The 12026-nt window shown below is 45.9% G+C and overlaps 5 protein-coding genes across 6 annotated transcripts; all 5 read left to right on the plus strand.

The window, feature by feature from the left end:
• The first annotated feature begins 238 nt into the window (after positions 1-238).
• On the plus strand, positions 239-1975 carry LOC6606422 (serine protease gd). The gene is made up of 3 exons (XM_002031190.2): positions 239-506; positions 569-740; positions 833-1975. The coding sequence occupies exons 1-3, from the start codon at positions 300-302 to the stop codon at positions 1774-1776; spliced, it is 1323 nt and encodes a 440-aa protein (XP_002031226.1). The 5' UTR covers positions 239-299; the 3' UTR covers positions 1777-1975.
• An 838-nt stretch (positions 1976-2813) lies between these two features.
• Positions 2814-4878, plus strand: LOC6606423 (serine protease gd). 2 transcript variants are annotated; one of them, XM_002031191.2, is made up of 4 exons: positions 2814-3079; positions 3153-3318; positions 3429-4185; positions 4415-4878. In XM_002031191.2, the coding sequence occupies exons 1-4, from the start codon at positions 2882-2884 to the stop codon at positions 4821-4823; spliced, it is 1530 nt and encodes a 509-aa protein (XP_002031227.2). In that variant the 5' UTR covers positions 2814-2881; the 3' UTR covers positions 4824-4878. The 2 variants fall into 2 exon arrangements, with proteins under 2 accessions (XP_002031227.2, XP_032577798.1); XM_032721907.1 differs by having other exon boundaries at positions 2826-2879.
• A 449-nt stretch (positions 4879-5327) lies between these two features.
• LOC6606424 lies at positions 5328-6385 on the plus strand. The gene has a single exon (XM_002031192.2). It carries the CDS (start codon positions 5350-5352, stop codon positions 6238-6240), a length of 891 nt encoding a protein of 296 aa, XP_002031228.1. The 5' UTR covers positions 5328-5349; the 3' UTR covers positions 6241-6385.
• Positions 6386-6670: 285 nt separating this feature from the next.
• On the plus strand, positions 6671-8762 carry LOC6606425 (serine protease gd). The gene is made up of 4 exons (XM_002031193.2): positions 6671-6895; positions 7091-7256; positions 7327-8095; positions 8149-8762. The coding sequence occupies exons 1-4, from the start codon at positions 6686-6688 to the stop codon at positions 8564-8566; spliced, it is 1563 nt and encodes a 520-aa protein (XP_002031229.1). The 5' UTR covers positions 6671-6685; the 3' UTR covers positions 8567-8762.
• Positions 8763-9016: 254 nt separating this feature from the next.
• LOC6606426 (serine protease gd) lies at positions 9017-11823 on the plus strand. Its single transcript, XM_002031194.2, has 4 exons — positions 9017-9359; positions 9804-9969; positions 10155-10863; positions 10932-11823. The coding sequence occupies exons 1-4, from the start codon at positions 9147-9149 to the stop codon at positions 11353-11355; spliced, it is 1512 nt and encodes a 503-aa protein (XP_002031230.1). The 5' UTR covers positions 9017-9146; the 3' UTR covers positions 11356-11823.
• Positions 11824-12026: the final 203 nt, after the last annotated feature.

Raw genomic sequence — 12026 nt, forward strand, 5'->3', positions numbered from 1 at the left:
CAAGTCCCATGTTTACTTAGATGGGGATTGTTCTCTCAACAGTAGCTCCCCTGCTGAATAGTTCCGTGGAGAACCGGGTTCTTAAATAGCTGTTAGTTAGTTGAATGAATAAAAATAGTGCTTAGTCGAAGACTTGGCATTGCCGGGAAAAACCAGTGATCACTCAATGGCGTTGCTCCGCAATCTGGCGAGAGATCAGCTGTTCCATGGAGCGGGAGTGCATCGATATTCGCTTGTGGAATCCGATTTCGATCCCAGTTCTCGTTCAGTTCCATTCAGCATTGGTTGTTACAGGCGCAATGACAATCTTGTGGCTGACCTTGCTGGGCCTTTGTCTCAATCTGAAACTCGGGTCGGCGTTGCAGGTGCCGCAGCATAATTGTGAGAGGTATTTCTCCTACTACAAGGAGGCCAGTGGAGACTACATTGGCGTCTTCACGGCGCCACGTGCTGGTGTGAACAGCCTATCATGGGAGGTGGTCTTCACTGCTCACGGAACTGAACAGGTAAAACCCCAACAAATTTATAATATATTTCAACTATTACATTCTGATATCCCCCCATGCAGGCAAAAACTGTGGGCTCCCTCCTTCCGTATCCCAATAAGGAAAGGGCATTTGAAAAGATACACAGCGGAGAACGTGGCGAGGTGTTTGTGCGCTTCACGGATTTTGGAAACGAGCTGCCCAAACTTGTCCGGGCGGAATTCAACGACGAGGTTCTGTGTCAAAATGAGGAGTGTGAGTAATAATAAAACTAGATACAATATCTTTAATTGAATTACTTTGAAATAAGTATTTTTATCTCATATATTTTTTTTTACTTTGTGCAGATGGAGCCCCTTCGAGCACAATGACCCGACGCCAGTCCATGTCCACCGGAGCGACAATTAGTCAAAAGTCAGCACCAAGAGAAATAGTGAACCAGTGGCGGCGTCCGCCGCCGAGAACACCGAGCAGTGACCCTAATCCTTTCCTACCTCCAATCATGCCCAAAATAGATTCGGACTTTGAGGAATGCGGCGTGGAGGGCTTTTCGCCTCTTCAAATCGGAGGGGACCTGGTGACCCGGGGTCAGTATCCCTGGCTCGCGGCCCTTTACGAAGGTGCTGCCACAGCTACATACAAATGCGTGGTGTCGGTTATCTCCAAGCGGACTGTGATCACGGCAGCTCACTGCATTTATGGAAAGAGCGCCAGCCAGCTGTGGGTCTATTTGGGCAGGCATGATCGCAACGAGAATCCTGAGAATGGAGCCTCCCTGGTTAGCGTGACCAGCGTTCTGACTCCGTCCGCCTACGAGGGCAATCCAATTCCTGATGTCGACGTGGGCCTGCTGGTGCTGACCTATCCGATGGTGTACACCAAGTACATTCGACCCCTCTGCCTATGGGGCTCCAATATGGGCTTGCCAGCGAATGAGGGCGATACTGGAGCAGTGGCCGGTTGGGGCTACGACAGGAGTGCCCAGAAGACGCGGTTTCCCAAGACAGTGAGTGTTCGATTGGTGCCCCGGGATCAGTGTCTCAAGGAGATGAAGCGGGCGGAGGACTTCATTACGCGGCGCACCGTCTGTGCCGGCAATTCAGAATCACATGGTCCCTGCTTCGGGGACTCGGGATCTGCTCTGATCGTCCTGCGTAACAATCGATGGTACGTTCGGGGTGTGGTCTCCTTATCGCCTCGCCAGGGAGAGATTTGCGACCTTAGCAAGTATGTTATCTATTGCGATGTTGCAAGGCACATTGACTGGGTACGTCAAAATATGGTCATGTGAGGCGGTGAAATGATTATAATGTGACAAAACAGGAAAACGCGGAAATTGATGTACAAAATTCTCAATAAATCTTTAAGTTATATAATAGATTACCTTTTCCAAGCCCGTGGATTTCCCAAGCATGCTTTGGTGTCATCAATCTATTATGTATATACTTAGCGTTAAAATAAAAACCCTTGCCTTAAACCTATGACTTAAAGTGCAGATGCTTGCAATCATTGATTACAAATTTTCTAAAGAGAGGAATAGATTATTAGTGCTTTTGGAATTCCATTTAATCAAGTGAGAGCTCATCAGAGAGTAATAATAACAACAACTATGAACAAATAACGTTTTATGTCAGATCTCTTGTTAATAATACTTTTGACTCAAGAGCAAGAAAAACTGTTGAGAGCAACATCAGGCTTTTAACTCACTAGCTGAAATGTCTCCTTATCAGTAAAGATAAATATCATATTCTATTTCTTTAGTCTTATTATCACATTATCGATTTGCACTTTCGGTTGGTGTTAGCCCATCAATGTTGAGAATAGTAATTCGATCTATGATCATTGGCTTTAAATTAAATTGATGATAAATTGTAATCTCTTTGAACTGAAGCTTTTGTTTTGTTTATACGAATTAGCCAAAGTTTGCTATGCGAGGGGATTTCTGCTCAAAACACAGACGGCAGATGGCTTCTAGGCATTTGATGACGAGGTACCAAGGGTATATCCATTTAAACAATGATTTTATGCGGTATTATAGACAATTGCTTGTAGAGGCTGCTAAAACCTATAAAAACATAAAACATTTACTCAACTAAATCTATCCGATTAAACTACACTGGTTACTTTGGCCATGGTAAAACTATGATTTTGTTAAGAACAAAGTATCAAAGAGTCGGCAGATTAGTTCTTAAATGTTTTGATGGAAGCTGCGCCTTATTGGCTCAGCACGATGCGGAATTTCCAGTTTTGCTCAACACCGATACTCAGAGTGACTCAACAACCCGTCGAGATTTGTAAGCGATACTCGATGCTCGGCAATCAGTTTTATTTGCCCACCGTAGGTTGTCGCGTGCAGAACCGAGAGCTTCTTTTCTAATCCAAGATTCCGGAAAGGTATGGGTCTGGAATTGATCGTAGTTGTGTCGCTAATCGCCTTGGCCGGCGCCCAGCTTGTTTCGGAGAACCCGTGTCCGGACTACTTCCGCTATGTCAACGATGCCTTCCAGGGTGTGCAGGGCGAGATTACGCTGCCCAGCTTGATGCGGGGTCGTAATCGCATAGATATACGTTTCTCGCAACGGGGTGAACAAGATGTATGAGCTGGCCAGCAATCATCGCGCTGGATTGACAACCCATCTGACCACTTTGTCCCCTCGCATTTTGTAGGCCTCTGCCGTGGGTGCCCTGATCCCGTATCCGGATGAGAATGCGGTACGACAGCTTACAGGATCGGCCAAATTTCGGATAGCCGTCAGACCAAATTCAAGCAACGGATTGCCAAAAGTAACGCGTCTCTCCTACAACGAACAGATCTTGTGCTCGGCCAGCGAATGTGAGTAGCTTGTGTCAGGTTCTAGGAATAGGTATTGTCTTATAGAATTCTGAAGTCCCTCATAGTTAATGTGCATATTTCTTGCTGAATTCTTTTGAGCCCTGTTCCAGACAGACCGCCCAACAGCTTCTTTAATCGCTTCTACGAGCTCGAGATCAGTGGTTCGCTGGCTTCGTTTCCTTCCTCCGTATTCAATCCCTTCACCCGAGATGGCTTCGATGTGAATGTTCAGACAGTATTCTATCCTACCTCATCCCGTGGCAATACACAGCCCTGGACGACTGTGTCCAACAGAAGCCCAGCAGTGGTAACTCCAGCACCCACTCCAACTGAGATTTTCTGGGATCAACCAATACCAAGTGTTCCAATCGCTTTTCCGCCACCTGTACCAACTATTACGAGCACTCCCGCACCACCACCACCACCACCACTTCCAACTCGATCACCAGTTGTAACCGTTCCTCCAGCTACTCCACCACCTCAACGCTTTGATCCGCGATCCCAAATATCATCAGTAGTTTGCGGTCGAGAGGGCAGCACAACTCCGTTTATTGTACGTGGAAACGAATTCCCTCGAGGACAGTATCCCTGGCTATCGGCCGTCTATCACAAGGAGGTTCGAGCTCTTGCCTTTAAGTGCGGAGGATCCCTGATCTCGTCCAGTATTGTAATTAGTGCCGCTCACTGTGTGTATCGGATGACGGAGGACCGCGTGGTCGTCGGACTCGGGCGCTATGATCTGGATGACTACGGAGAGGATGGAGCCGAGATGCGCAATGTAATGCGATTGCTTTGGCATCCGGAGTACAATACTCGGTCGTATTCGGATGCGGATATTGCTTTGATCACCATTGAGCGGCCTGTGACGTGAGTATTTAAATAATTATTAGTAATTTAATTTTTCACAAAAAGATACAAAAGGTATAATATATATCTTTTTACAATGGGCATTCCCGTTCAAATATTATATTTGCTATGTGATAGCACAATATGTGCATCTTACAGAAGGTGATAATTTATTACTCATAACCTGCGATCCAATACGAAATCTCTTTTATAAAGTTCATATTTTAAGGACTATCATGTTTTCTTTCAGGTTTAACGACATTATTGCACCCATTTGCATGTGGTCGGTGGAGGCTAGCAGAACGGTGTCCACCACTGGCTTTATAGCGGGTTGGGGGAGAGATGAGAAGGACAGTTCCAGGACGCAGTATCCACGCGTGGTGGAGGCGGAGATCGCCAGTCCGACGGTCTGCGCCAGCACCTGGAGGGGCACCATGGTGACGGAGCGGAGTCTGTGCGCGGGAAACCGCGATGGATCTGGACCCTGTGTCGGGGATTCCGGCGGTGGACTAATGGTCAAGCAGGGCGATCGATGGCTGCTCCGGGGTATTGTGTCTACAGGGGAACGCGGACCTGCCGGCACCTGCCAGCTTAATCAGTATGTACTGTACTGCGATCTTTCCAAGCACATCAACTGGATAAGCGAAAACATTCGCTGAGCATCCGGATTTGCTTTGTGGACAATCAAATTAAAAACTTTAATGCCAAAACATATTTAGATGTTTCACTGTCTGGTGATTTTCGGCAAAACGAGTTTGCGCCTCCCATCTTTCAATTATTTTATTGGCAATGATGGATGAGGCAAAAAAGTATAGATTTTTAGGTTGCTACGGGCTGGCAAAAAAATGTTTGTAAAAAAAATTAAAATGTTATTGGTGGGATGTACTTCATAGTTCATCTAGTTTAGGATTTGACAGAAGCCACTAGTATAGTATTAATTGTTCTGGTTCAACGACTCAACTGACTTTTTCGCTAACTTTCTTAAGCTAATATCTTACAAATAAATGGCCATTTGTATTGCATGTATACAGCAATATGACATAAAAGTAAACATATATGCCCACGTGTTGACTGCTAAATGATTGGCATCGGCTGAGCAAATGTTTGGGAAGCGTGCTGCACATTTAAGTACCCAATGAATTGGCTATAAAAGGCCAGTAAAGACCTTAGGGGGCTGGTAAAAAGATGAAGTGCACCGGCTTTCTAATCCTCCTGGTGGTACAGTTTGCCTGGAATGACCGCGTTCTGGCAATAGAAACTGCCTTTGATATCTGGAGTAAATTTGGAGATGGTGGAGCTCTGCCCAATGATCCAGAAAGGCTAAACGAAAAAGGTATTTCGGTTCTGAATCCAACTAACGACCTGCAAAACAAGAATGAAGGAACGATAATGCAATTGAGAAATCTTCTTGACAATTATGTGACGAAATTATTATCCGATTTACCCAATACTCGGAAAAAGAAAAGGAGACAAGGCCTGCAGGAATCAATGCAAGCTCTAACTGGTTTAAGTTTGAGCATATCGCCATTGCTAAAGATCCTGACGAACATCAAGAACCAGGAGGAGCAACTTGTCTCGAAACTTAATGTCCAGGAGGAATGGAAGTTCTGGGCTGCCGCAAAGGTTTCGAGAGTTCAGGAGTCGACTAAAGGTCTTAGAACCGCTGAGGCTGTTTCCATCACTGAAAACATAAACAGTCGTTACGGCCTTCGATTGCGTAGTTGTGTTGGTCTGTTTATCTGGAATCAGATTCGGTTTAACTTGGACTTGGAAAGTTCCCTAAATGGCCTGCAAAATCCAACGGGGCAGTTGATCGATGTCACTGAGGGCTGTTCCAGAGTCAAGCCAAGAACATGCCGCCGGGACGTCAGAAGAGCTATCAATGGCATCCAGAATGCTCCACAGAATCTGCAGAACTTGCGGACTAAAGGCAATCTGTTGGAGGAAATCCAAAGGCAAAGTAATCAGTGTGTCGATAAAACTGTTAAGGAATACACTGAGGAGCGCGTCGAAGTAGAACGACAGCTGGAGGATATAATTGAGGATTATCGTGAGAGTGAAACATTAACCAAATAGGTCAGGAAATATACATTTTAAATCAAATATTATTTCATTAATCACTGGCGAACATATTCTATGTGCTATATGTGCTATATAGCAGGAACCCTTCGCACCAATTATTATAAAAACAATTAAATAAATATTAAATCCATTAAATATCTTTCTTTGCTTACAAAGTTTTTATTAACGATAAGCTAAAATAAAAAGATGACTATGCATCGTAATATTAATGCATTTTTTGGCTTAATAAAGCTTAGCATGTGGAAGCGCAATTTAGACTCGAGAATATAGCTCCAAAAACTGAATACTAAATTACCCACAAAGTGGGGAGAGCCACTGACTATCGAGAGACTTAGATCGGGTAAATCATTACTCATTGAGTGAGTCTTTTGAGGTTTAGTGCGAGTAATTAAGTTCTCTATAAAATAGACTGGAAAAGCTCAGCTCATACGCAGTTGCAATGAGTACGCATCAGCTGGTGACCGTTCTCCTCCTGGTTTCCCTGATTAACTTGGTTCTTGGCCAGTTGCCCCGGAATGGCTGCTCTGGGCGATTCCAGTACCAGGGCTACCAGGGGCAGTACATTGGCTTGGTGGAAGTTCCTCATCCAGTGGCCAATAACCAGACACTCATCCTTCAATTCTCCCAGCAGGGATACCACGATTTCGAAGTAAGATTCAGCATTATTAACTTGAAAATTCTCAACTCAAAATAAGTTGCTTCTGTTATCACTTTGCTTGTTTGCGGTTGTGCTATTTCCCGTGCGGCAATGACAATTGACTTTGCAAAAATATATAAACAAGCCTAATAGAATGGTAGAATGATATATTATTATCTATTAATTTTTGATATTTCATTTTTTAAGGACTACGTGGGCAGTATCTCTCTGGTGGATAATGATGAAGTGACCCAGGAAAATCTGCGTCAGGGCTTGCCGATTAGATACCGTGTTGATTTTCCTATTCCAACAATACCGCCCAAGATCATTAGCATGCAATTGAATGGCGTACAACTTTGCAGTGGCGGTGTATGTAAGTTATAATTGTTCCATATAGTTTAGATGCAATTTATGGAAGTTTCTGCAATCTATGGAATTTCTAGATCCTAAGCCAAGAACCGGCATTACGCTGCGAATCACTTGGACGCCCTCCTACATATCGGTTTTCGGTGTTAATCCCCAACCTGTGCCAACCAGACCTCGACCCGCTTGGCAAGATGAAAGTCCACAGATTGACTACAGGGAAACCAGACCCAGTCAACCCAGACTCGAGGAAAACGGAGAGTTGTTTGGAAGCACTAATGAGTCACTGCCAGCCTTCCAAAATCCCGGATGGGGTACCGCCCCTCAGCAGGCAAATACGAATAGAGGTATTACCTTTCAGCCGGAGATACCAAGTCCCGTCCCACAGCGACCGACACCAAACCCTAGTCGATCTAATGCCCCTCAGCAGGCGGCTAGAAGCCCTGCGGATCTTGTTCCCCAACAGAACCCTTCATCCAATTGGATTCCCTGCGGTCGGGAGAGAGCTAGTACCACCCCATTGATCTTCCAAGGAAAAAGTCTTCAGCGAGGTCAGCTCCCATGGTTGGTTGCGATTTTCGAACGAAGGGAGAGCAACGGACCCGCCTTCATCTGCGGAGGAACCCTGATCTCCACATCCTCGGTACTGTCGGCTGCCCACTGTTTTCGTGCTCCTGGAAGGGATTTGCCCGCCTCTCGACTGGCCGTCTCCTTGGGACGGAACACTCTGGCCATTCACTCCGATGGAGAATTTCGCGGCGTATCCCAGCTGATTATCCACGAAAACTTCCAATTCAAACAGTTCACGGAGGCCGATTTGGCGCTGGTCCGTTTGGACGAACCTGTGAGGTGAGTCTATAAATTAAATATAATAAATATACAAAACTACTGCTTATGATAAGGTATACGGACTACATAGTACCTATTTGCCTCTGGAGCGCCAGCAATCGCATGGAATTGGCCCAGGGGCTCAAGAGCTATGTTGCCGGCTGGGGACCTGATGAGACCGGCACCGGCAACACTGAAGTATCCAAGGTTACTGACCTAAATATAGTCAGCGAAGCGAACTGCGCCCTGGAGCTGCCACATGTTCTGGTCCAGCCGAGCTCCCTGTGTGCCAAGAAAACGGGAGCGGGTCCTTGCGCCAGCGATGGCGGTGGACCATTGATGCTGAGGGAACAGGACGTTTGGGTGCTGCGGGGAGTTATCTCCGGAGGTGTGATCAACGAAAAGGAAAACACCTGTGAGCTATCCAAGCCATCAGTGTTCACTGATGTGGCCAAACATATTGAATGGGTTCGCCGAAACATGTGGAATTGAACACAAAATGAAGATTGCCAACATGAAAAGCATGTCTCCTTCTTGAAGAGATTCCCATTAATGAATGTACTTCAAATCACGTAATCGGAAGATCCATGTATTACTGCCTACTATTGCGTTATGGGTAATTCTAAGTGGATCCATTAATCATTGAAAAATAAAACAAAGCGGCGCATCTTGAATACACTGAAAGTTATTTTGTATCTTTTGTTTCCATTAACTTTTTTTTTTGGTCCCTTTGGTGTATAAAATCCCAATTCATGCCCTTAAAAATGTCCTAAAAAAATAATTCTAAGTCAAATCTAGTATTGGTATCCCAAAACCTTTTTTGAAGAGTATAACCACGTCACTAACTCTGATCAGGTTGGGAGAGCCAAGCAGCTTTGTTTTGAATCGGACTATTCAGCTAGATCGGAAACTAATGCGAATCGGCTGAGCTTATACCAATCATTCATCGCTCGACTCTCAATGAGTGCGGTTTAACCTCTGATTCTCGATTGGATTAAATTCGCGCTTTGCGCTTGCATTCGCATTTGTTTTTCATAAATATTTACTGTTCCGGAAAGGGTTTGTGTTCGCCATGCGCCAACTGCAGCTGCTTGGTTTCCTGATCGCCATACTGCAAATCAGCTATATAAGTGCCCAAAACCTGCCATATATCCGGTGTCCGATGATATTTCGGTACCTGGAGTACGAGAATCAGTTCATTGGACACTTGCAGCTAATCCTGGATAGTACAAATACGGACAACGTGGTGCGCGTTGAACTTTCCCAGCCCGGCAGAACCACCCCGGTAAGTTTTCCCAATTGTCAACTCTTTTATAAAGTATAGTCTTTGGTTACTATAGTGTTATCAAGCATTGACCTCGCTCTCAGATTGGATGTCCGATTTTCCGCAATCGATCTGGGCGAGCTCAGTGGTCAAGTTGATTTTCAGGGGAATTGCATGGCTGATAAGACAAGTCGCGTCTGGGAAAACCCCCCTACCACAAAGCTCACCAGCTCGATTCTCTACCGCTTTCCTTAAAGTTGCGGAACAGGTTTGCCATTTGCCGAGAGATTAGCCGCCTCAGCTCAGCTACTCATATTGTTATTGTTCTGCCAAAGCATCGGTTTTGCCAGTTCAGCTAGGTTTACATAGGTAAAGAAATCCCCCCTCCCAAGTGACGAATGAATTGGAGTTTATAATTATCCTATAGTGACGCGGACTGATTTGCACTCTCTATTCTCGTTCCAGTCGACTCCGGGCACTCTTAACTTCTTGGAGGATGAGGATTCGCTGAGGCATCGCTTGACTAACAATGAGCCCATCAACTACAGAATTGACTTTCCCACGCCGGGCGTGGTGCCCAAACTCACAAAGGTTACGGTGAATGGAAAAGTTGCATGCGAGGCTGCGCCCTGTAAGTAAAATGAAAACCAATTTTAAATGATATATCCAAGACTCAAACGAGTCATACCAGCGTGCAAAAAATTAGATTGCAAGCAAAATTTAATAGCAGAAAAGATGCCAAGTTGTTTTATGAATGCATGAAATTTGAATAATTTACTCAACTGATTTTTTCTTTTATTAACATAACTCTTGCAGTTAGAGCTCCTAGCACAAGGCTAACTTTGTCGCGAACTCTGCGAACTTCTGTGCCTTTGGCAGCTATACCGCCGTCTCAGCGGACTGATCACCAATGGCCCCAGGCTCCTCAGACAAACTACACTGTGTATGAGGAGGAGGAGGAGGAGCCTGTTCAAAGACGCCGCCCACAACAGAGTCCTCCGAGGCCACGTCCACAACAGCCGCAGTCAAGACCACGCCCGCAACCCGTACCTCAATTGCCACAAGAACCAGAGTTCCAGACCTCAGCCAGCCCTTCAGTTCTTCCGTCGAATCCGCCCGCGCAAGTATCCAAGTCCTATCCCCAGACAATTGGTCAGCTGAGCGGAATCTGTGGGCGTGAAAAGGTCATCCAGACACCCTTTATCCACAACGGAATTGAAGTGGAGAGGGGTCAGCTGCCCTGGATGGCCGCTCTTTTCGAGCACGTGGGCAGGGACTATAACTTTTTGTGCGGCGGAACGCTGATCTCGGCCAGAACAGTGATCTCGGCTGCCCACTGCTTTCGCTTTGGCAGCCGAAATTTGCCGGGCGAGCGGACTATTGTTTCGCTGGGGCGGAACTCATTGGATCTTTTCTCGTCGGGAGCTACAGTAGGTGTAGCGCGACTATTAATCCACGAACAGTACAATCCCAATGTATACACCGATGCGGATTTAGCACTGCTCCAGTTGGCTAATCACGTTGAGTAAGTATTTATTTATTGATTAATTAGTTTTGTCAAATTGATTAACTTTAAATCGTAACTACACCTAGTATTGGCGATTACATCAAGCCCATCTGTTTGTGGAACGAGAACTTTTTGCTCGAACTGCCCTCGGGTCACAAGTCCTATGTGGCTGGTTGGGGTGAGGATGAAAAAGGGAACCGAAACACGCGACTGGCCAAGATGACAGACACGGACATCATCACCCAGTGGGAATGTCGTGGAAATCTGTCCGAGGAGAACGCCAAGTTCATCACCTCGCACACGATTTGCGCCAGCAATGCCCAGGCATCCGGCCCCTGCAGCGGAGATTCCGGCGGTGGACTGATGCTCCAAGAGCAAGACATCTGGATGCTGCGCGGAGTCGTCTCAGCCGGACAGCGAATGACCAACAGATGCAATCTGACATTGCCTGTCATCTATACGGATGTGGCAAAGCACATCGAGTGGCTTGTCAGTAGCATGTGGTTTTGAGAGGTTATACAAGAGATTAGTTGAATTGAGTGCCAAAATAAATGATAATATAGTTTTAAAAAAAAGTGACAGCATTACCTCTAACACATAAATAAAGAGGTGTAAGAGTAAGAAGTCGGTCCCGAAGTCGGTCCCGAAGTCGGTCCCGTACCAAGTCCCGTACTCGGTCCCGTACCAAGTCCCGTACTCGGTCCCGTACCAGGTCCCGTACTCGGTCCCGTACCAAGTCCCGTACTCGGTCCCGTACTCGGTCCCGTACTCGCTCCCGTACTCGGTCCCGTACTCGGTCCCGTACAGTTGATTTAAATGGTATTTATATGGAGCTGTGGAGGTTTTTATCACTAAAGTAAGGAATTACCCAGACCAACATTTTGAATGCCTATATTTGATCAATTTCGGAATTAGCCATATAGAAAATATCAGTATATCGGATGTACAAAAAAATAAAGAAACCTGTGTTCCCCACTTTATGTAAGGGTATCTCAATTGAAAGATTGCATCGGCCAGCAGATCTGCCAGCGGCGATTTGTCAAAGCCAGCAATTGCATTCCATTTGCATGCAGTTGAGGCATTCACTCAGCCCAAATGACATCGCAACGTTGTTCCCTGTCTCGTAATGAGAACAAATGGAGGTGGCGGCCAAAGTCGCGTCGGAGTCGCTAGTGAAACGC

The sequence above is a fragment of the Drosophila sechellia genome, chromosome 3R, assembly GCF_004382195.2.
Source record: "Drosophila sechellia strain sech25 chromosome 3R, ASM438219v1, whole genome shotgun sequence".
NCBI lineage: Eukaryota > Metazoa > Arthropoda > Insecta > Diptera > Drosophilidae > Drosophila > Drosophila sechellia.